General features: G+C 51.7%; 1 protein-coding gene across 1 annotated transcript; it reads right to left on the reverse strand.

Annotated features, from left to right (window-relative positions):
- Positions 1-1,870: 1,870 nt before the first annotated feature.
- On the reverse strand, positions 1,871-23,450 carry NRN1 (neuritin 1). Its single transcript, XM_080379980.1, has 3 exons — positions 15,032-23,450; positions 10,761-10,905; positions 1,871-6,973 (listed from the first exon to the last, which is right to left on the reverse strand). Exons 1-3 carry the CDS (start codon positions 15,084-15,086, stop codon positions 6,742-6,744), a joined length of 432 nt encoding a protein of 143 aa, XP_080236106.1. The 5' UTR covers positions 15,087-23,450; the 3' UTR covers positions 1,871-6,741.
- Between the last annotated feature and the right edge of the window lie 344 nt (positions 23,451-23,794).

The following is a 23,794-nucleotide window of genomic DNA, read 5'->3' on the forward strand; positions in this document are numbered from 1 at the left end:
CTCAGAGTGCCACTCCCATTTAATAGACAGTAGAAGTAAGGGTGAGTGAGATCAAATGAAATATCTTGGCAACAGAACAAAACCAAGTCTTGCACCACAGGTCTAGTGAAAGGGACAAGGGCACCTATTAAGTCTCAATAAAAAGCAAAGCTTAGGACAATTTTCTGACATATTGGATCCTTAAACAAGGCGTCGCAAAACTAATGTGACCAGTGCTCCATGGTAACAAAATATGTTCTGGATTTTTCACCTGACAACATAATTTAGGGATTTCTTGAAATACAAGAAATTAAATGGGGCAGTGGCTTTACAGAATCATTCCTTTGTAAAGGTGTCTCGTGCCCAGAGGACTGGAAAATTGCAAGTGCCCCAAAGGAGCACAGGAATGGATAAGACCTCTTTCACTACCCAGTCAAAATAAATGCGTTAAAAGGAGCATAAACACCAAACTATCAATCTACTGCAAAACTTCTCCTACTTAAGATACTACTAGAAATTCTGACAAAGAGAGACACTGTACTAGATACACATTTTGACTCTTGAAGAGGTGCATTTGCCAGAATTAGACCATGTACTTAGCCAGTCCTGAGGTAAGTTTACTGGTAGTGTATGCAGCAAAATAAGTGGTTTAAAGAGAGATAAACCAGATTAAAACAATTCCTATCGATATCAGAGAGTATTCTTTCTTATGTTTTCTTCCTTTTTTTTTTTTTTTCAGTTTGGTTGGCTGGGGTTTGGGGTACCCTGCCTTAGGGAGCACCAGCTTGAATATCCAGTTGTTTCCACAGTGTTATAAAAATTGGTGGTATTAAAGTGGTATTAAAGGATGCACTGCCCATCAGCTCTTGAATCTGCTACTTCACAGCAAAAAAGATGCCCTGCAGATTTCATCTTTGATACTTGGGAGATTTAGTAAGTTTTTCACAGTCCTTAATAAAGTGATATCGTAGGCAACAAACCTGGGGGTGTGAAGTATGATGCACACAGAAGCACTTCATATTTTGGTGGCATGAACCTGGAGCTCATATTTGGATAGCATCCCTGGCAGAGGCAAAACTAAGCATTCAAAATCCTTACCTAGGCAGAATGCATATTGATTTCAGGATAATTTTTCCCAGAGAAGGGCTGTGTAAAGAAGGTCAGGACCAGTTGTTTCACTGCTGTAGCGCTGCTGTTCCTCTTGCTGAGGAGACTTCCAGCACCTGTGGGCATGGATTTCTGCTGGTGAATACCAGCACTCAGGTGAACTGATGGTCAGCCTCACCTTGACCTTCAGCAGGCTGTTGCCATCTTTCCTTCATATCGGCTTTGGAGATAGACAAACACAAATGAACAAACGAAATAAAACAAGCAATAAAACCTGAAAAGATAGGGCAGAGGCCACAGGCTGGGGTTCTGATCATTTGAATAGTTTAAACCTATTTTTGCTGTACCTCCTGAAAGGCAGAGCCTAGGCCAGCACAGCCTGCCCACCCACTGGCAAACCCTTAGCTCAGGAGTGTGGGGCTTTGAGTGACATCCCCTAACCGAGACCCACCGTGGGGATTTGTAGGGAAAGGCACAGCCAATAACTCACCAACAGCAGTGCTGTGTCTCTCGCATCACCTCCAGATTTTCTTCTCACAGGTGGAACTGGGCAGTAGAAGATCCTTAGCCCAGAGCAAATGTAAGCCCCTTGCTGTACCACCACTTCAATGGGCTTTGGGTTGAAACTGTCCCTCACCAGAGACAGCAGCCAGCTGGAAGTGTATTTGCCAACAGCACCATCGATCATCGGCTGCCTGTAGCCTAAAGCAACTCTTTAGGACAGCTAAAATTGCATCTGATTTTGTAACAGACTCCTCTGCAGTCCCCGTCACTTTGTCTGTCCCCCTCCATCCCCACAAAAAAAAAAAAAAAAACAAAAAAACAACACCCAAACCTGCTCCTTCGCCTTGTGATGAAGAATGAAGTGGCTCTGAAAAATAACCTTATTTCCCATTTCCTCCTGCGAGTCCTGCTAGCCACCTCCTGCACCTGCCTCTCTGCAGCAGCCCATAAGCAGGATCTGCAGCTAAAGCAGAGGGAAAAGCTGGAGGGGGAAGGGGAAAACAGAGAGGCTGCCTACCTAGAAAGCCAGGGCTATTCCTGCTGCCCACCCTGGAAGCACTACCTCTGCATCAGGCAGGAGTAACAGAGGGAGATTCTGGCTCTCTGGATTTAACAAGCTCACTTTCCTTTAATTGGGGCCCTCAGGCAGTGCTGTAGTGCACCTAATGGCACTAATCGTTAATGAATCAGCCCCGATGAATAGGAAGGCTGAACTAGCCTCTGTCTCCTTGGGTTGTCAGCCCTTCATGGAGCCTACTGGATTTCACTGGTCAGGAAAGCAACTGCATGGGTTTAAACAAGGCCCTGGAAAGGACGAGGGCTGGGACAGTCACCGACACATTTGTGCCTAGATTGTGCAAACCAGCCAGGGACCAACAGCGTCTCACTGCTGCTTCTGAGACGTAGACATAGTCACTGGGAAGTCCTGTGGGATACGGGTACCGCACCTTACTTTTACACCATCCCTCCGTAAGGACCAACCTGCTTGCCCTCACTACCACGCAGTTTTTTCTGCAGGTTCTTGTGTCCTGGCTCAAGCTTTTGCTCCCAGCACAGGCCCGCTCCATCTCTCTCTTACAGCCTTTGAACAGGAACAGATGGGAAAGGGACTTTTTTTTTTCCCCCTTTAAAGCAAAAAAACGGCCGCCACCCCCCAGCCCAGCGCTGGCGCGGTCCCGCCGCGTCGGAGGGCAGCCCGAGGGGGAGCGGGGCGCAGCCCCCCGGCAGGCCGGAGCCGGGGGGTGCAGGGGGGGCCGCTGGCAGAGAGCGGCGGCTGCCGAGCACGGCTCCCCCCGCGCTGGCGGGGAGGACGGAGCCGGCGCTGCGCGGCCCTCGGGGACTGCGGGGCCGCGGTTGCTCAGTCGGAGCTGGGGACTGGAATTAGGGCAGGCAGAGCCGCAATGGCTGCAAACCCCCCCACCCCCGAGCAGCCAGACAGCTAGAAAGGCACTGGCTTCTCTTTTGTTTCAGCTCGGGGTTTTTTTCCCGTTGATCTGTGTTTATGCATGATTGTTCTTTGTCCCCTTGTGTGTGTGTATTCTTTTATTTAGTGATAATTTTACTGTGGCTACTGTCAATGCTTAAATGCTTTTCTGTTGCATTTTTCCCCCTCCCCACCTCCCCAGCTCACGTTTGCCCAGGAGTTAAGGGATGCTCAGAGGCTTGAACCTCTCCAGCTTTTGCTACAACAGCCGGTGCCTAGGGCAGGGGGACCAGCCTGGCAAGCGACACCCCGGCCTCCCCCCGCAGCCCCCTCCTGCCAGCCCTCCCAAAGCCCGCAGGTGCCAGTCGACATGAGGCAAAACGACTGCGCTCCGTCCCTTGCCGGGACCGCGGGCACAGCTCGTGTTCTCTTGGCCACAAAACAAAGCAAGACAGAGCAGCCACCCCCTGGGTTAAAAGCACCCGACCATTGCACTCGGGCTTCGGAAATACCCCTGAAAGGGGCAGAAAGGGGAACAACCGGTGCTTTGCGCATTGAGGGGCTCTTAAAGCGAACAGAGAGGGGGAGTCTGTTGGCTGATCGTGTTCCCCGAAAAAAACTGGCGAGCTGCCGGCGGGGGGAGCTTCTGTTGCCAGTCGCCCCAGGGAGCCGAGCCGGCGGGAGCGGGGTTCGCCCGTGCGGGAAATCCCGGGGGTGCCATGCAGGGGGTTGGGCAGCAAATGCCTCCTTGCGCCCCGGCTCGTCCTGTGGGGGGCCATTAACCGGCTTGTGCCCCGGGGATGGGCGGCCGATAATTGGGAGCCCGAAAGGGGAGACTCCCTGGACGCGTCCGGGGGGGGCGGGAGGGGAGGGGGGGGAAGGGGCCCGGACACGGCCCCCGGTCCCCTCCCGACCCACTCGGCTGTTTTTCCCCGGTTTGCCACCGTTTCATCATTCCCCTCAACTGAGGGCTAATTGGGGGATGTGCTAATTACGGAGAGATTACCATTAGCAATTCAACCTCACGCGAAGATAACTCGAGTCCACTAATGAGCTGGAAATCGCCCCCTTATTACGGACCTTCAGCTTTCTGTCGAGGGGCGAGGAAAAGGGAAGGGGGGGAGGGAAGCTCTCTTCTCCCATCGTCTTCCGACGGACGGGCCCCGTCCGGCAGCCAGAAGGTGGGGGGTCGAAGCGGGAGCACCCCCGGCCGCCTGCCGGTGCCGAGCGAGGGGTGCCGGCAGCAAGCGGGACCGGCGCCCGGGCACCCCGAGGCCAAGAGGGCTGCTTGCCGCCGGCCACAGGTCGCCGCGGCCCGGTGGCGGGGCGAGAAGGCTTCGGAGCCCCTGGCACACCAGCGAGGGCTCGTTCTCTCCCCTGTCTCCTCGGCAGCTGGCATTTCGTGCTAGAGGAAATCATAAGAGCAGCGCCTGACCTCATGAATACAGAGATGTGCACAGAAAAATCAATTTAGGTCTAGATCCTCTGTGGGGAGGGAAAATAACCCGAACCATTTAAACAAAGCTCTGCTCTCCAGGGTTTTCCTTTTTCTTTGGTGGTGGTGGGGATTGAGTCCAGAGGGAGGGCAAAGGAAAACGAAATGCAAGCAGACCTGTGCCTGCCGAAGCGAGGCTGAGCTCTGCAAAGCCGCCCCCCCCCCCCCCCCCCAAATACACGCATAATGTATTTTATCATTAAAAAATCAACATTGCTTCCAGTGGTAAAGGCGCCTGGCTCCAGTTCCTGAGCGCATTCGTTGCTGGGATTCAATCCGTTTGGGAAATGCAGATTGGCTTGCGACCCACTGTTTGATTTATGAACTGTTACATTTGCTATTGCTTACACATTACATTGCGGACCTTGGGAAGGAAAGGGAGCAGGGAGAGGGGGCGAGGGAGAGAGACACCCTACCACCCTGCCCATTGGCAAAGGAGGGCTACTGCACAGGCAACGGCTCCCCACCGGAATAAATCACCTCAAACCAATTCGCGGCCCCTACCTCCCCATCACCCACGCACCCACCCACCCCCGGTCGCCAGCTGGGCTCTCGCCTTATAAGTAAAAAGGACGTGTTTACTCTTTGATGTGTATTTCTTTATAAAGGCATCAGGCGCCTATAAATAGCTGAGGTTAGAGCAGCTTCTGCTGCAAAATCAATACCCCGTCCCCCCCTTCCCCTTGCTCCTTCGGCTGAGCTGCCTTATTAATTATGAAAGGGCTCCTCTGCGCCCCGGCGCTTGGCTCCGCAGCCTCCTCCTTAATGGTGGTTTGCTGCTCGCCCTCCGCCGAGGTTCCGCGCCGCACCGCGCCCGCGGGCCCGCCGCGCCGCCCGCCCCCGCGCTGTGCTGCGCCGGGTCCCCTTCGCCGGCCGTGGGGAGCGGGGGTGCTGCGGGGTGGGGGTTTGGGAGGAGGAGGGTGGGAGGATTTATAGCGTATTTTTAAGAAATAAATTAAAAGGGGGGGAGGGGGGGGGGGGGGGGAAGGAAGGCTCCGACTAAGCAATTCTGCTGCCCTGTCCTTGTTTGAACTGAAATTGCCATGTTCATCCAGGGAGCGGTGCAGGATTTAGCCTTCCTTGCCTTAAAAACCCTGTCCTTTTCGAGATACTCTAGGCATATTTTATAAAAAGGACGACACCCTCATTTCAAACAATAATTTTTATTTTATACTTCTGTCTATACTTTGTAGCAAATCTTTTTTTGTTTTTTTTTTTTTGCTGAATTGACTTTATAATAAACTTTTGTTTAAATTACATTTTTCTTCTCTTTTAAAATCAAGGCTCTTTTTTTTTTTAAAAGCATTTTGCTGTTGTTGGGTTAGTTTGTTTGTTTGTTTGTTTAGGTTTACATTTAAGCCCCCTTTTTGTGATCTCTACGGTTGGATATTCAGGTATTTTACTGGTATGTGTAACATCTAAAACAAAGAGGAGGAAAAAAATTAAAGGCAGTGAATTCGGAAAGATGCTTTCGAACAGCAAGTAAAGGTAAACTCTCAGAGCTCGGTTAGCAGCATTCCTTCACTCCGCCGGGTATTTAGACACATCTCTTTCTTTCTCTTCTTCCCTTCCTTCCTTAACTGTTCGTTTCCCCCTCTCTCGCTCGCTCTCTTTCCCCCTTGAGGAAAAATGCTCTTTTTTATTTATTTATAATTTTTTTCTTGCAGTGGAATGACCAAAAAACAAGCGACTGTGGAGGAAAGATGAGAGATTGTGAATTATTCACCATATGCTTCACACGTGGCCATCTACCTTGGATTCATCACCAGTGCCTTTTTTTATTTTTTTTTTCTTTTTGCCTGCGTTTTTGTTCTCGCCTCGCACACGTTTGAGGAGCCCGTGGCTCGCCGGGAGGTATCCCGGCCGATCACAACCTTAGCGTTAGGTGGCCCAGAGCCGTTCCTGAGATTGCTTTTGCACAACGAGGGCTCGAGTTTGGTTTTTTTTTTTATTATATTTTTTTTCTATTTTTGATTCGAAGCGATAGTAAAGCTGAGGTCCGATTTGGGCTGCGCGCCGCTGCCTGTTTGGTAACATTTGGCAAATAAAACACAAAAAATAAAGGGAGAACACTTCCACAGTCCTACATGGGTGTTTCACCATCATCAGCCACCACCACCACCACCATCATCATCAACCACAGAAAAGCACAACGTCCCCAAAGCAACGGATGGACACTTCCTCTATAGATCCAGCACATGGAGAGGGTGTAGGTGTGAGTGTGCTCGCCCCCCTAGAAAGGCAGCCAGGTCACTAGCGCAGCCCACAGAGCCGCCAGGAGCAGGGGCAAAGCCGGCGGGAGGAGGGACGGTGCCGCGCCGCTGCCGCCTCCGCACAGTTCAAATAAGCTGCCTTGGAAATCGAGGTTTTTGGATTCCCGTCTCAATTTCTCCCAGAGGTCTGTCGCTCCTTCCTGGCAATCGGTGAGCGCTGTGAGGGTGCAGGCGTGGAAATCGTCCCAGTACCTGCAGGAGGGGAGAGCAGCCGGCGTCAAAACAGGCACGCACCCAACCATCCCCGGAGGGGGGCGGGGGGCGCCCCCTTGGGCCTGCAGCCCCGGCCCCCCGACGGCGGCGCCGAGCGGGGGAATGCCCTAAAGGGGGCTGGCGCCAGGCGGGGAGGAGCTGCCGCCTCCCCCGCCCTAAAACCCGGCCCCCCTCCCACCCGAGACACCGGTTTCTGGGAGGGATCCTGGGCCCCTCGCCTTCCCCTGCCTGCCCCACAGCCCGCCCCCTGCCCGCTTTGCGCTGGGTACCGGCTCCCCTGCCACCTCCCGGGGGGGGCTGCCGCTGGCTGGGTTTGCGAGGGTCCCCCCTCCCCAACCCCGCCTTCGGCACAGCCCGGCCCGGGCAGGATGGTGCAGAAATCGCTTTGCTGGGTGGCTGCCGCAGCGGTCTCTGCCTGGCGGGGGAGGGCATGCACCCCCCAGCTGGCAGGCGCCCCTGGGAGCCAACGGGCTCGTCCGGGGGGGGGGGTCGTAGGGGCAGATGGGGGTGGGAAAGGCATCGCTTTTCCCAGGTAAGAGGCGGTATCCTGGAGGGTCCCGGTGAGGTGTTAGAGACCCTCGGGAGGGATCCCCGGGGCGGAATCGGGCCCTGACTGCAGGGGCAGGAAAGGAGGAGAAAGAGGAGGAGAAGGAGGAAGAGGAGGAGAAAAGGAGAAGGAGGAAGGAGCATCATCCCCTCCTGGACCTTCCTGGGCGCCCCGGGCGCCCCGCACCTCGGGGAGCGGCGGGAGGGGCTCCTCATCCGTGGCCAGGGGTCTATAGACAGCGAAGGGTTTCTCCTTCGTCAGAATAATTTCCAGTTCCCACACGGTTTTCCTTTTCCTTTTAATAATTCCCTTCTGCGTGTCCAAAGGAGGACAACGGAGCTGGGGAAGGGTCTGGAGCACAAGTCCTGTGAGGACCGGCTGGGGGAACTGGGGTGTTTAGTCTGGAGAGGGGGAGACTTGGGGGGGCCTTATCCCTCTCTACAACTGCCTGAAAGGAGGCTGTAGGCAGGTGGGTGACGGTCCCTTTTCCCATGTAACAAGCGACAGGACAAGGGCAAACGGCCTCAAGTTGTGCCAGGAGAGGTTTCGATTGGGTGTTAGGAAAAATTCTTCACTGGAAGGGTGGTCAAGCATTGGAATAGGCTGCCGAGTTTGGGTGGTGGAATCACCATCCCTGGAAGTATTCAAAAGACGTGTAAATGTGGCGCTTAGGGACATGGTTTAGTGGTGGACTTGGCAGTGCTGGGTTATCGGTTGGACTCGGTGATCTTAAAGATCTTCTCCAACCTAAACGATTTTAGGATTCCATGATTTTTCAGGGGGATTGGAGCCAGGTTTGCTGCCGGGGCTGGACCCGTCCCACTGCCCCGCCTCGGAGGGACCTTTCCTCTCCGCGTCTGTGTTATCGAAAGTCACCCTGAATCTGCCCTCTGCCTCCTATTTTCCCCTTGCCTCAAGGCAGGTGCCTGGAAAGTTGGATATTCGTTCTTTTTCTTTCTTTCTTCCTTCCTTTCTTTCTTTCTTCCTTTCTTCCTTTCTTTTATTCTTTCTTTCTTTCTCTCTTTCTTTTTTCTTTTCTTTTTTTTTTTTTTTTTAAGTAGTCGTACAGTTTCTAATTTATGAGCACTCTAAGCCGGTTGTAGACTCCCAATGTTTGATACATTTGTAATAAATAATGAGATACTGAGAAGCCAGAGTCTGAGAGTGTGCCTCTCCTGCAGTATTTCTGCTGTAATTGCATCTCCCAAAGGAAAATTAAATCTTTATCCGTCTTCTTTCAATACACATCCCAGCACAGGGCGAAGGCAATCGAGTGGTGGGAGGTGGTCGGAAAAAGGGTCTTGCTTGGAAAAGAGGTACTTTTTACAGGTCGGAACCACCTCTGGTCCGGTGCTGCCCGGCCAAAGGACATATTAGGACACTGCTGCCCGGGGGTATTTATTCCTCACACAAGGTGTTATACCCTACATAAGGTAAACTGCAACTCAGCATTTACAGCGAGATGCCAGCCTTAGCAGGTGCTTGACTCAGAAATCTCTGGTAGGAGGAGAGGAAGGTTGCAGTCTCTTCTCTTCTCTTCTCTTCTCTTCTCTTCTCTTCTCTTCTCTTCTCTTCTCTTCTCTTCTCTTCTCTTCTCTTCTCTTCTCTTTTTCCTTTCCTTTCCTTTCCTTTCCTTTCCTTTCCTTTCCTTTCCTTTCCTTTCCTTTCCTTTCCTTTCCTTTCCTTTCCTTTCCTTTCCTTTCCTTTCCTTTCCTTTCCTTTCCTTTCCTTTCCTTTCCTTTCTTCCCATTTATGTGCTTTGTTTTCTGATTTTCACGGAGCAAAATCAGAAAAAACCTATTCCAAACATATTTATGTCTAAGGACCTTGGCTCGTTTCTAAACATGATTTTCTCTATTTTTGGTTGGTTGGTTGGGTTTTTTTCGGTGGGAGGGGAGTTTGTGCCAGAAAACAGCAACAGGGAGACGGGAGAATACCCTGTGCAGCCAGATTTTATTTTATTTTATTTTATTTTATTTTATCTTTTTCTTTTCTTTCCTTTCTTTTCCTTTCCTTTTCTTTTCTTTTCTTTCCTTTCCTTTCCTTTTCTCTTCTTTTCTCTTCTTTTCTCTTCTTTTCTCTTCTTTTCTCTTCTTTTCTTTTCTTTTCTCTTCTTTTCTCTTCTTTTCTTTTTTCTTTCCCACAAGTATCGAAAAGGCCCGTTTCTGCCTCCCTGCCCAGGACCGGGACCCCGCAGCGGGACGTGCAAGGCCGGAGCAGGCGGCTCCCCGGCCCCAGCAGCCGCCCCAGTTTCCCTCCCTGGTAAGATCCACTGCCCTGAGCTCTGGGGAAACCCACGCCTCATTCAGGGCTCCTCCACCTGTCCCAGTTCCTCCAGCTTCGGAGAGGAATTGGGAAGGAAGGGAGCAGAAACCGATTTAGCAAGGTGAGCTCTTTTTCTCCCTTTATTTTTTTTTTGTTGTTTTCCTTTTTATTATTTTTTTCCCTTTATCGTTGCCCCTTCCTTCTCCTCCCCTCTGTGCCAGGAGCGGGGCAAGCCGGGTGGGACAATGGCCTTTCTCCGGGAGCCAGGGGACCCGAGAGGCGCGGGGCTGGGGGGCAGAGCTGCTGTCGGGACAGCCGCGACGGCCGCCCCTCTGCCGCTGGGCGATTCATATTGCGGCTGGGCTCTTTTGTATTTAATTACATCTATTTTCCGAGGAATCACCTCCCTAGGGCCGGCTGTCGCCGGCCAGGGTGAGCTGCCTGTCCCCGGCCTGCCACTGCCCTGAGCGCCCGGGGGGACCCCGGAGCCTGGCAGTGACCCTGAGTCCCGAAGGCAGCAATAGGAAAGGGGGGAACAACCCCCGTGCAGCTCATGTCAACACCCAGGGCGAAGCAGGAGAAGGGGAAGAATGCAAGCGAGGGGCTAAGGAGGGGAAAGGGAAAATAAAATCCCCACAAACAGCTAAACAAACAGAAAAAGAAAACAAATACCCCCACCACCACCCCCACCCCCCCTCCCCCAGATTCACGGTGGGAAAACTAAAAAAAGACGTTGTAAAAACTCCCTCCAGGCTGCCCTGCTGCCCTACGGCAGCGCCCTCGGAGGAAGCCCGGAGCGGAGAACCCAGCCCCGAAGCGCCGAACCCCGCGTTACTTCTGCTGCTTCCCCTCCCACCGCCACCATCCAACCTCGCCCTCCCCCTTGCCCAGCCCCGGGTGACCCCCTAGTCCCGTTGTCCCCCCGCGGCCCCGAAGGAGAGAGGAAAGACCTACGCGCAGATCGTTTGGAGGTTTCTCTTGTCGTCCAGGTCCTGCGGGTAGTTGGCCATGTTATCGCCCAGCCGCAGCAAACAGTCCGAGAAGCCCCTAAAGACCGCATCGCACCGCCCCGCCGCTCTCACCGCCTGCACCAGGTGCGCTGGGGGGGCAGGGGCACAGGTCAGCACCGCCGGCCCCCCGCCCGCCCCGGCCCCCGCGCCGCCCCCTCGCCCCCTCCCCCCTCGCCCCCCCACCCCGGTCGCTAAAGGCGCGCCCGGCCGGGCAGCGGCGGTCTGGGGCAGGAGGAGGGCGGTGGGACCGAGCCAGGGTCGCCATCGGGCGCTCGGGGACATGAGTCAGGGGCTTGTCGCCCTTTGCCTTTTTAGCATCAGGATTTTCAGTGCCCGTGGATTAACGGCATTTGCTTCAGTCTTTTTTCTTCTTTTTCTTTTTTTTTTTTTTTTTTTTCTTTTTTTTTTTTTCTTTTGAGGGACCGGGAGGAGGGGAGGTGAGGTGAAGATGCGCTGCGTGCTTCTCCCCGGACTTGCTCCTTTGTTAGAAAATTCCGCCTCGAAGCAGCAGGCGCGTTTCTCCGTGCAAACACTGGCGCGCACACACGCACACACACGGCTCCTTAATGCCCGGGTCGCCCGGCACAGATTGTGCAAAACGCGGCGGGGGGAAAATATATAGGAATAATAATAATAAAAAAAAAAATACACTAGAAAAAGCTGCGACAAGGACACGGAAAGAAGCAACCCCAGCGCCACGCACGCAGCTGTGGGGGCTTTCGGGGCTCGGAGCAGCGGGGCGGGCAGGGGCAGGGGGGAATCCCGCTCCCTCCAACCCGCCGCCTCGGGCATTCTGCGGGATTGCGCTGCGGAACGGCACGCGCTTAAATGCAATAGGAACAAACCCAACAACAACCGCCTGCAAACGGGGAAAGCAAACGCGTTACGGTGTGCGGAAGGTGGTTCCTCCCGCGTGTCGGCGGGGGGACGGGACGGGACGCGGGGACATTGCTGCGGCCTGTGCCACCGCACCGCGCCGCACCGCGCACACGCCCGCAGCAGCCCGCGCCGCAGCCGCAGCCTGGGGGACACGGGGGCGGGGGTGATCCCTCACCACTCTCCTGCCAGTGACGGGGCTGGGGACGCTGTGGTGTCCCTAGGCCCGGCCTCGACCCCGGGCACGCGGCTGGGATGTCGCTGCGGGCCGTGGGGGCGGGCGGGGGCTGCCCCCCTCCCTTCCGGAGGAACCCTGGGCCGCCCACACCGCCGGGGCGGGGGGGTTGTTGGGGTGGGGGTCCTTCCCGAGCCGTGTCCCCAGGGTATGGCGGTGGCGGTGTGTGTGTTCCCTTGCCGGGCACCGGCTCCAAGCTAAATGGCTGACTCCGAGAGAGACTGTTTCAATCCAGATCCCCCCCTTGCCGTTTGATTCATCGCTAACATGACTTGGTGGCCACTCCCCTCTACACACACACCAGCACCAGCCGTCACATCAAACCCCCAGCAGGATACAGACGTTGGCTACGGTAGGAAAAAAAGCCAGGCAAACAAACAGAGAAGAACTGAGGACCATCCCGGGGGTAAAACCATGTCCTATAAAACCCGCTCCATCCCGCTCCGGCAGCTACAGCGGGAAAGAGGAGGGGAAGTTGTCGCTAATTTCTCCCAAAACGTGATGGGCTGAGCTGAAAATAGGGGGTCCGAAGCGAAGCCCTGCCTTGGGCCGGGGTGACAGAGGGTCAGGTCTGGGACCAGCGGGGCTCAGAGCATCCCTCCATCTCTCCCCTCCGAGGGGCAGCCGGGCCCGCGCCGCTCCCTCCGCACAGGGCACCCCCGGCTCAAAGCCTCCCTAACCCCCACCAATTAAGGAACACCCCCCCCCCCAAAAAAAAAAAACAAAAAACCAAAAACAAACAAACCAAAAAACCAAACAACCCAAGAAAGCAAAATCAGATAGACGAGGGTCCTGCCCGGTTAAACAACAGCGGGATTTCTACTGAACTAGGTCGCTTGTGCTTTGCCGTGGCTCTGACCTTCCCCCCCCGCCTCCCGCCTCGCCCCCCCCTTCAAAGACAGGAGTGTGCAGCAATTTGCAATGCAGCAGGACCGCAGGAGCCATCCATAACGGACTGTGCCCCCCTCGGCGAAACCCGCTCCCCGTCGCCCCAGCCCGCCTGCCCTTTAGCTGTGCCTGGTCCATCCCTCCTGTCCATGGGCGCCTTCCACGGAGACTCGGTCCCCGCGTCCCCCCCAAGTCACCTCCCACAATGTCAGGGATTTCGGACAGTTCCAATCCCCTCTGCCCATATAAATAATTTTTCTTTCCTAAGCCCCGGCGCCTAGACGTTTTGGGAACGATCCGAACATCCATTTCACACGAGCCGTTACCGGGAACGGGGCAAAGGCAAATGGCCCTTTGCAACCCCCTTACGGACAACCAGAAGCTGATTTCGGGGTGGGGGGTGGGGGGCAGGTTACCCGAAATACAGAAGGAGGAGCAGAAAGGAGAAAAGCCCTCCACGAGCTTCAAAGCTGTCCTCTCCCAGGGCACCGCAAAGCGACCGCACCGCCACCATCCCCGCGGTGTGCAGCAATTTTTGGGGTAACTTTCCAAATCACTGCTCATGCTCCCGCCAGCCCGGGGACGGCGGCTCCCAGCGACCCTAGCTACCTTTCCAAATGTCACCGTGAATAAAATCCTCCCTCGCTGCATCAAATAAACGCAAATGCGAGAAAATCCTCCTCCTCCAAACGAACAAACAAATAAAAAATGCAAGGACTGAAATTAAGGGTAACATCCAATTAATGCCTTCCCCTTTCTTTCTCTGACAGTACAGAAAATGGCCTTCTGAAGAGTTCAGCCTCATTTAAAATGGAATGGTAATACGAATGGAGGGGTTTGCATCGTATATCCACATTTTCCAGAGGTCAACATTTCATCGCAATATTTCTTATTTTTTCCTTTTTTCCATGAAGAAATGTTCAAGGCATTTTGCCTTGTTCTTTCCTCCCTTTCTTGTTCTCCCCTTTTTTTTTTTTTTTTTTTTTTTAATTTTTTTCTCTCCTTCTTTCTTTTGGTACCCACAAAATGCTGCAGAGATTGTCTGGAGAGGAGGGTGACCGAGCAAAAGGATCTCTAAATAGCAATGCCGAGCATTTTTGGTTTTATTGTAGCAGAATTCCTTTGCAGGCAAATATTTTCAAAGGTCTCTTCACACCTGACAATCGGGATAATAAAAGACGCGCTTTAATCGCCCTTTCCTTCAAGCTCAATTTTGGATCATGCTTTGGAATATATACATTCCATATAAAATCTTTAAAATTTGCCTGTACAGGACCAAAGTGGTCATTAACTTGGAGATTGTTTAATGTCTGTAACTCAAAACATTTTCAGCAAAGAAATGTTGAGTAAAATGAACCTGAGAGCAAACTAATAACAACAACCAGTGAAAACCCCAAGATATTAACCAAAACCAGCAACGAGCACACAAAAACACATACCGGCGTGGAGGGAAACCTGTTCTATTTTAAGTAACTTAGCATATATAGAATTTTTTTAGACCCGCTCGTTTTTTGACAGCGGTTCTCCCAGCACAAAATTAACGATCGGGCGGTGGGACTTCGCGATTTTGAAAGGTTTTTTATTTGTTTAAACCCCCCATTCGGGTGGATATATTTTCCTTTAAGTTAGTGATGGGTTTTGTTTGGTTTTAGGCTGCTTTGCAAATGGGAAAGCCTCCAAGTTCCCAAAGGGAGCCGTTGGCTTGTCCCCCTGATTTTCTGCAAAAAAAACCACCCCAAACTTTCCAGTTAGATCTCTCGCAAGCCATTTTGTGCTGGTTCTTATTTCTCTGTCCCTCGGGGCAGGGAGGGGAGGGGGATTTCTTAGCGCTGGAGTTCCCAGATTGTCGGTGGAAAGTAATGCAGGGGATATCCGAAAAACAGATACAAATGCAGCCGTTCGTGGGGACGGAGGGAACAGGAGGGGGAATAAGGGGGGGGGGGGGGGGGAGTGAAGTATGAGCATGCACCGATTTAAGAAAAAGAACAACAAAAGTGGTTTCAGAAGACCTATAAAACGGCTCCCTGTCCTGCGGACCCCCCTGCCTTGACAGCGTGAAGCACCCCGAAGCCGCCCGGGCAGGAGGCAGAGGAGCGGGGTCCCCCCGCGCCCCGCACCGCGGCCGTCGGCGCAGCTCGTTCCCACGTTCCGCTCCTGCATGCATCAGCCGGGCTTCGGTGCGCACAACTTGCTCCCGAATTTGGCAGTCCACTTACCTATCTGTACAGCAAGGATCAGAGAAATATATCTGCCGTTCAACTTAAGTCCCATCCTACATTTAGTAAAACCATTTGCGGCTGCAGATCTTTAAATAGTTACTTTGGAGAACGTGGGGGAAAGCTGAAAAATAGGCATTGCCAACAAGTTCCGAGCAGCGGAGGACTTTGCAGACAAGGGGGGGGGGGGAGACAAGAGGAGAAGGAGAGAAAGAGGGAGGCAGAGGGAGAGGGCGAGGAGGACTAGCTGGGAATGGTTCGCTCCATTAGGAGGGGGCGGGGGAAGTACAGCCTCACGCCCACCACCGGCCCTGACGTGGGGGGATGACACGGACCGTTTTTTGTTTTTTTTTCATCCCCTTCTTTTTCTTCCTTTTTTTTTTTTTAAATGTGCACCTTGGAAGAGAAACGCCATTTATAGGCATCACAAGCTGGATTTATCCGCTCTCCCCGTGTCTCCCCGCCCCATTAATCGCCGAGGACCCCCCCCGCCCCCCCCCCCCCCCCCGCGCTCTCCGCCTGCCCCGTGTGGCGGCGGGGGGGGGGGGGGGGGGGGCGGCAGCCGGGACCGTCCCCCGGGGCGGGAGGGATGCGGGGGCGGTGGGGGAGGACACGCACACACACACACGCACACACAGACACGCAGATGGAGGAGCCGCCCCCCCGGGGGTGGGGATTGCACGGCAGAACCCCCCCGCCCCCGGGCCGCCCCGTCGGGGCTGGCCGGGCCCGGCCCCCGCGCTGCGGAGCGGGGAGGAGGAAAGGGAGGTGCGGGGGTCCCCTCCCCCTGCCCGCCCCTCCCCCACCATGACGTCACCCCCAGGCTGAGGTGGGGGAGCGCGGGGCGCGGGGGGGAAGCTGGTCTCTCCCGGCCCTGCTGCCTGCGCTCAATCCCGGTGGCAGCAGCCCGGCTGTGCGACTGCAGAGCGAGCTGTGGGAAAGGGGTCACGCGTGGGGGAGCCCTGGGGACTGCAGTGGGGCCGGCCTGAGTCTGGGGACCACCGCACCCCCTCCTCTGGGGATGGGCTACAGGTGTGGCAGGGCTGGGGCGGGGATGGCGCCGACCGGGGCTACACGGAGCCCTGCCCGGGACAGGGCTTGGTCTGGGGGGGTCCTGCAGCCTGACGCCCTCCCGGGACCCTCCTCAAGGCCACTCCTTCCAGCAGCGAGAGAGGAACCTAACGGTGCCGGCATGGGCTGCTCCCGGTGCGAAGCAACCGGCCACAACCCCATCCTACAGCCCGGGCTCTTCCACTGCAAAGTTACTCGCCCCCAGCTCAGCCCTGACCTTTCTCAGCCATCTGTGGGACCTCCAGAAGCCAAAGGCGGACTGGCCGGAGTGAGAACTTCTGCTGGCCTTTGGTTCTTCCCAGTCCCAGGTCCTCCCCCTGCAGTCCTTCTGCGCTGCCAGTGCTGCAGAACCCTGGACCAGCTGGGCTACCAGTTGGTCCCTCTTGTTACAAACCACATGTGACAATCCCCAGACCTCAATGAGAGGGGGACAGCAGCTGCCAGGCTGGGTCTGTCTGACTTTCATGGGCTGCAAATGCCTGAAGCCCACCAGGCAGGGACAGGGATTGCACGGGGTTAAATGAATCAGTGCTACTGGAAGTAAGGAAACTGGAGGTCAGGATGAGAAGCATCCTTGCTGAGAGCTCCATTCACAAAATAGTGCTGGTGAATGCCATTGCCTCTCTAGTTCTACCTAATGTGTGCAGAGGCAGCCTGCACGTGCATCCTCTTACAGCCGTCCTGAAAACCCAAGCTCTGTTTCTTCACCTGGAAAGCAGATACAACGCTGGGTAACTACGCTACAAGTCAGCTGGGGCCTGCAGGTGAAAAATGCTGACTTGTCCCTTCTGCACCTTCCCGCTATTCTTTTTTGCTCCACCTTTTCTTCCTATTTATAGATCTCCACCATGGATGGTGAGGTGGATTAGGGGGCAGAGCTGGCTGAAAACTAACCTGAGGAATTCAAATAAAAAGGTTCATTTTCAGCCAGCTCCCAGAGCCAGCTCAGCATGTGGACACGCGGTAGTGAACGCAGTGCAAAATGGGTGCCGTGTCCCCTGGCAGCTTGCCTTTGATTGACTCAGCCATGAAGCTGCAGCCCTGAGTACAGTTGTCTTTGACACACTCCTGAAGACATTGGTGACAGCAAGAAGGCTAAGGCTAAGCTTCAGACTGTGCACCATGTTCTTTTTCAAAGGAATGAAGGGTTTGAGTGTAGCTAGTAAGGCAAAACACTTCTACCAGGCTCTGGTAATGGGTGCTTTTGTAATGCAACAAACACTGAAGTGAGTGTCAAAATGTGGAGCCCTGTCCTTTTCCCAGGAGGGATGGGTTAGAGAGCCCAAAAGATCGTTTATGTCTCAAAGTCAGTGCATTATTGGCATAAGAAAGGAAGAGCATGAAGGGACTGTGGGTTGAGGTACCTGGATATAAACACTGAACCTACCAGCTCTTGGCAGCTGGACCACTTGTGGCTGCATTTACTGTTAAGAGGGACAAGGCACCCTTGCAGGAGCACCAGGTTGTGGAGGCTGCAGCAAGAGGAATTTCTCATTGCACAACTCTACCTTATTGGTAACTATATTGGCTTAGTTATACATTCATATTTGCTACGGTTTTGTCTGCTCCTTTTTTTTTTTTGCTGAGGGCAGACAAGTTATAGTTTCAGGTTAAAGGTTGGACTGGCTCCACAAGGCTTGCGTTGAACATGATTTTGACATTACACTATGTAAATCTGCTTTGGAATGAACTTCAGGGCAGTTTCCAATAACAACCGGGAAGAGTTTAATATCTGGCTTTTGGTACGTCCATCACCGCCGAAATGACTGGAGCCTCTGGCAATCTGGCCACAAATCTCATAAGAACAGGCATTTCTGGGGGATTTCTGGCCAAACAACAACAAAAAAGATATAACAGCTAGAGGCATCAATTACAGAGGCAAAAAGGGCTTGGCCAAATTCCTCTAAATGTTCTTGACTGTTGGGGCAGGCCAGCTCTGTCTGAAATTCCAGCCCGGCTCCAGCCTCACCACCTTCCCTGCCCCAGGAAGGGACCCGTTGTGCTATAGATTCTGGACAAAAGCCAGCGGTTTCAGCCCATCTCAAATAGCAGCAGCCTCAGCTCTACTGGGAGCTGGGGAGCAGGATGAAGTGGGGACAGCTGTTTATCAAACTACCCTTTTTTGTCTTTTTTTTTTTTTCCTTTTCCCCTCAATGTGGTATTAGAAGGTGCTTGAATATCAGCCCATTTGTAAGAGATAGCTGCGTGTGTTCTAGGAAAGGAGCATCTAACTGTGCCTTGCTCAGTTCCTGTTAGGGCAATTTGCTCATCAGCACGATTTTGCCCTTGCTTTGAAGAAAAAGGGCTCCGTCCTGGCAGCAGCCTCATGCTCTGCTTGTTAGGGTTGGCGGTGGTGTCATGCCGTGGCCGTGTGTGATCGCTGCCGTGGCGGAGGCAGACGGACGGAGCCCACGGCTGCTGGCCAGATATAGCACTGCCAGAGATAGCAGCGAGTGCAGCGTGGGCTGCGCCGTGTGCCGGAGTGCCTGGGTAAGGATTTGGGTGGGCAGCCCTGCGCTGTCACTGCCGGGTGGAGAGCAGCGTGCTGGGCAGCTGATATAAAGCGAGCTCAGCTCCATCTAAATCATCTGCCACAAGGGGACCACCGCATTTAGCGGATGTGTTTCTCATTTAGCTTTTGGCTGACTGTCATGGCTGAACCTCAAAAGAGGCAGCCGGCTCAAGGTAGCAGAGCGAGATGCTTTTCCTGGCAAAGCTAGCTGCATCTCTGCATTTCTTTTTCCCTTTATCCCTTTTTTTTTTTTTTTTTTTTTTTTTTTTTGTAGTGCAAGGTATTTCTTGAAACAGCTTACACCGTGGGCTCCTCAGTTCATGGTTACAGGCTAGTAATAGGGATAGAAACTAAATCTTTGGTGCTGTCAGTCAGAGAATGATTTATTCTAAGCATCGGCTTAGGTTGAAGGGGAGGGTCCAGCGATCACGCTGATATTTAAAAGTCCCTCCTATGGGTGTGTGAGAAATGTATTCGCTCTTAGCTCATCCTGCAGTAACATCGCCTCTACCAGGAGGTGACTGTCTGCTTTAACTCTCCCTCACCATCAGCCTGAGATCCAGCCCTAGTGAAGCTGAGATGAAACAGTGACTTGTGCCTCTGTACCCTTCCATCTCGCAGGTCCCCCGAGAAGGGGATGCAGACTGAAAGCTTTATAGTCCTGCAGAGGTGGCTCTCCTTGCTTGTGCTGTAGCTCCCAGCCCTCAGCTGCTACTTTCCCTAGAGGAAGGTGGCCAGCCAGAAAAATACATGCAAATATCAAACCTGGCTGATAAATTAATAGCTTTTCACAGTAAGATCTTCCAAGATTTTTTTAAAGTAGAAAAATAATAAGAACACACTGAAAATGTGACAGGTAGGATTAAAGAAATACCTTTCGATAACAGCCAGACTTTTAGAGCTTTTTTGAGTGGCCTTGTTTCATTAGACATCTGGCTTTGTTACTGGCTGGATGTGTCTGACTTAGGCTAAGCAGAAAAAAATTGAAGATATGCACCCAAGACCAGAATTTGCCCCACATCTGCCTAGAAATTAGTACTAAAATAGTGCTTGTTGTTCACTATGAAAAATCATTGTCATCTGGTGTCTGTGAAAACATATTTCTGAAAATATAAACTGTTGCTGTGGTTCCAAATATAAAACTGGGAAAGAAAAAAGTAAATGGCTGAGTGGATGTAAAAGGGACATGATTGCTCGATACTAATCTTCAAAAAATGACAAATGCTGGGTAAGGTATTTGTAACCTTACCTATCTGGCACAGAAAACAATGATCTGATATAAATTTAGAGATTAGAAGAATGCAATCTTCAGCCTCAGCTTCTGGGATTTTCGAAGGGGAAAACCAGAATTGCAGACTTCACCAGGTTTGTTTGAAAAGCGCAGCCTCTATGTTTGTTCTTCAGCAATTTTCTCTTTTAAAAAGCAGTCTTGAAAAAAACAAGATATCACTTGACCATGATCAGCTCATGCCAGCCAATCCAGTAAGGAAAGCACTAGCTATTACAGAAACAGTAGTGTTTGCATTTAACTGCACTCCTCAGAGATATATTTTTAGGAGGGTGGCTGTGCATGCACTCGAAATACTGCATCTTATTAGCATGACCCCTTTACATCAGTTTGTGGCACTGGCATCGCTGTTGAGCCCAGGCAAGCTGAGGGGAGGTATGTGAGCCTGCACTGCTCTAGCCAGATGGAGTTCACACCCACTACAATTATGTTTGCAACACATGATTTGCTTAAGGTGCCTGTGGATGTTTCAAAGAGTAGGATGGTTTCAGTAAAGCAGTCTCAGAAGAAAGCAGTATCAATCCTTAGCGTCTTTACGACTGAAATTTTTCTTTAAGAAACATAAACCTAAGGCTAGTCTGTACACTTCTCATCATAGGCTGGAGGGAGGTATACAGACCTGTAAAATGGCTGTGAAAAGGCTGATACTGGTGGAGTTCCTGGCATCCAGGCTTACTATTTTCATAGAACACAGAACCATAGAACAGCCCAGGTTGGAAGGGAACTCCAGACATCGTCTGGTCCAACCTTTCACAGAAAAGGGAGCCTAGATGAGATTACCTAGCACCCTGACCAGACCTGTCTTGAAAACCTCCAGTGCTGGAAACTCCACCACATCACTGGGGAGGTTGTTCCAGTGATTGCTTCACTATGGTGAAATCCATACTGTGTAAGGAATTGGAAGGCTTGTAATGAGATGTATGTATCATGCCAGCCCTGTTGATCACTCTCTGACACCCTTAATCAACTCCTTAGTCCAGATGCCAGTCATCCTGAGTGTGTGAGAATAACCTTGAATGCATTCCCATGGTATTAAGATAACTCCCGTTTCTGTGGTTGCAAATGCCAGTAACCAAGTTCTGGATCTTGGTTCAGAAACAAGCTCTGAGTCTGGAATAATAACGCCATCGCCAGAACACAAACTGGCTGCACAAAACCTTTATTGTCAGTATGTATCAATAACAAATCCTAAAAGTTGCTGGCACGTGAATGTTTCCTGCTTCCATGGACGTTGGCACCACAACGTCTATTGACCACAGTGAGATGGGACGTACCCATGACGTGGGGTGATTCACGTGTTTCTTTCATTGATTTATAGAGTATTTACTGCCACAACAGCTATTAACCTTCAGTTACAGTAGGACTTCAATAACTGAAACACCACTCTGAGTTTTCTTTATAACAGTCAATATGATTCGTTCTAGAAAAAAAATATTAAAGAACCAACCATATCAGATTTCCAGCTCTCATGGGAAGACACTGCTTCTACATTTCAAATTTTTCTTCATCAATCCTTAGTCATGAAAACTAAAGTTTCAGGGGAACTTGAGGATTTAGGGAGCAGGAAAACAATGTGTTAATTAATTGTGGGCTGATGAGAACATTACCAAGACAGATGTTCTGCCAGTCACATGTGCATTGCAAGAACTTCAAGTGAGATCTCACTTTTCTAGGAAGGATGAAATCTGGGGGGAAGAATGTATACAAAGGTGAAGAGGGCTCTGTGACAAGGAAAAGCAATATGTATCTGTGCATACATCCGCAATCTGATTGCAGAAATGCTGAGGACACGCAACTTCTTCATCCCTCTCCTTCTCCACTATTAGTTTTAGGAACATATTTATGACGCTGGAAACTGAAAGGTCAGAGATAAGTTCTGTGAATCTGAGTAGAAAATGTCTTCTTGGGAGCTAGTTTCACCAAGGCTTGACTTGAGCAGAAGTATGCATTCATTAAAAACCATCCTCCTTCTGAACCCACACTTGGGCCAATTTGTCTTGTGTGTGACAACTGGCATAATTAACTCACATATCATTGTCACGTGTCAGCTGCCATGCAGGTGATTGCAGCTGGAAAAGTCAAGAGCAGCTCCGCAGCCACTGTTTGTAGCGGCACAGAGCAACTGAACAGTCAGCAGCCTCCTTAAGAGGAGTTGTCCTGCTCCTCAGTATGATCTAGCAGCACAATAAAGAAGGTGGGAAGTGATGCGGGTAGCTGTGGACTAAGATGTTTCATCCACCACTTACCCATTGCCATTAGGTAACATGCATCCAGGATCTAAAACCACCTTCATGAGCATCAGAGGCCTTTGCCTAGTAACATTAAGGAGTTACGCCTCCTTCTCAAGTTCTTTGCCTGTGCCACCCTCGATCCTTCTTGCACTGGGGTTTAGTAAAGAACTGTTTGCTCTGCTGTAGTAATTTGGGACTGAACCCCAAGGGCCTTGGCCAAGCCCCCTCCACCCGGGAGCAGGCAGTGGCTATTAAATGCGGAGTGGAAAGTGGCAGTCTGTTGTAGTTTGTCTGTCCTGTCACTAGAGTGAGACATGCTCACAAGCATCCTGGGCTGCTCTTTCGGGAGGTGCTGAGCAGGCCCGTGGGTGCTGGCACTGAAGGGGCACCGTGTGCCATGGTAGCCTTTGGCATCCGCAGCAGGCTGAGCCTCAGGATCAGAAGCTCTCCAGGTTACCCCATTCTACTGCAAATGCATATATTTTTTTTGTTTTACACCTGCCATAGAATAGCTAAAGTGGATGAGGTGGTGGGAGGGACTCTAAAAATCCTTTGCCATGATCTCTTGATAGCCATGACTACTAACCCCTGATTCCTGGGCATATGGGTGTCTCATCTGATCTGTAGTCCAGCAGAGTCCACCAGCATCTTACTATTGACTTCCAAAAGACTTTGAGTCAGGCCATCACACTACTGAGCCTGAGACCAAGCAGCAAGACATGTACTGCAGATATTTCTCAGTAAGGCAGCAAGGAGAGCAAACTTTTTACTGAAGGGTAAAAAGACAGCGGTAGTTCTGACATCTAAATAAAATGACTCATTGAGGAAACTGCCCTCTCTCCCCCTCCATGACATGCTCACCTGAAGACCCATGATTTATGACAATGTATTTCAGAGGGTCCCCTAAGGATGGAGGTTTTTTTCCCCATTCCTTCTTTTCTCAGAGCTAAGTGTGATGCCCTGCCAGTGAGTGGCTTGTGCAGGTCCAGACGGAGAGAGCAAACTGCTAAAAGGTAGTGATTGCAGCACTGATCTCTTGCAGGCTCTGCAGTGTGAGGAGGTGGTTCTGAATCACAATGAACTTAATTGAACAAGAAATGGCATTGATTTTTCCTTTTCAGCCCTCCCCATTGCTCACAGCAACAGTGCACTGAACCCTCTGCCCATGCCAAGTAGCAGAATTGCACAGCACAGTAGAATGGAGATTTTTTATTTTTGTCCTGTCATTAGCATGTATTTATTTTTAAATAGGGTAAAAAACAAAGCTCTCTAGGCTTTGAGTTGTCAGTACAGTACGAGTTTCAGGAGCACAGGGAAGCAGGTTATGTGAGAAACCGTAGCTTGCTTTATACTCCCATGACCAGGAAATAACATTGTTCTTGAGTTTATCTCGTTGTTGAAAGAACTAGAACAACATGATTGCCAAGCTTCTGAAGGGCTCCTGAAAGGTCTTTTTTTTTCTTTTTTTTTTTTTTTAATTTACACAGATAAAGGTGCATAAGCTGCCTCTAATATGCAGGGAAACAAGGAAGAAACTATTGAATCATTGCTACTTTTTGCCCTGTTAGGCAGGCATGTTAACATGTAATTACAGGTTTGAACAGCTAGCGATTTCCTATATAGCCTGTTAAACATATCAGTGAACATACCTGGGTTTTACT

This window comes from Falco punctatus (genome assembly GCF_963210335.1).
Source record: "Falco punctatus genome assembly, chromosome: 3".
Taxonomy (NCBI): domain Eukaryota; kingdom Metazoa; phylum Chordata; class Aves; order Falconiformes; family Falconidae; genus Falco; species Falco punctatus.

Excerpts from the sequence above, each read along its gene's own strand:
- NRN1 (XM_080379980.1), bottom strand. The coding sequence starts at position 15,086 with ATGGGACTTAAGTTGAACGGCAGATATATTTCTCTGATCCTTGCTGTA. Across the intron at positions 10,906-15,031 it reads GATCCTTGCTGTACAGATAG|CGCACCTGGTGCAGGCGGTG; the intron begins GTAAGTGGACTG and ends CTGCCCCCCCAG. Across the intron at positions 6,974-10,760 it reads AACCTCCAAACGATCTGCGC|GTACTGGGACGATTTCCACG; the intron begins GTAGGTCTTTCC and ends CCCCTCCTGCAG.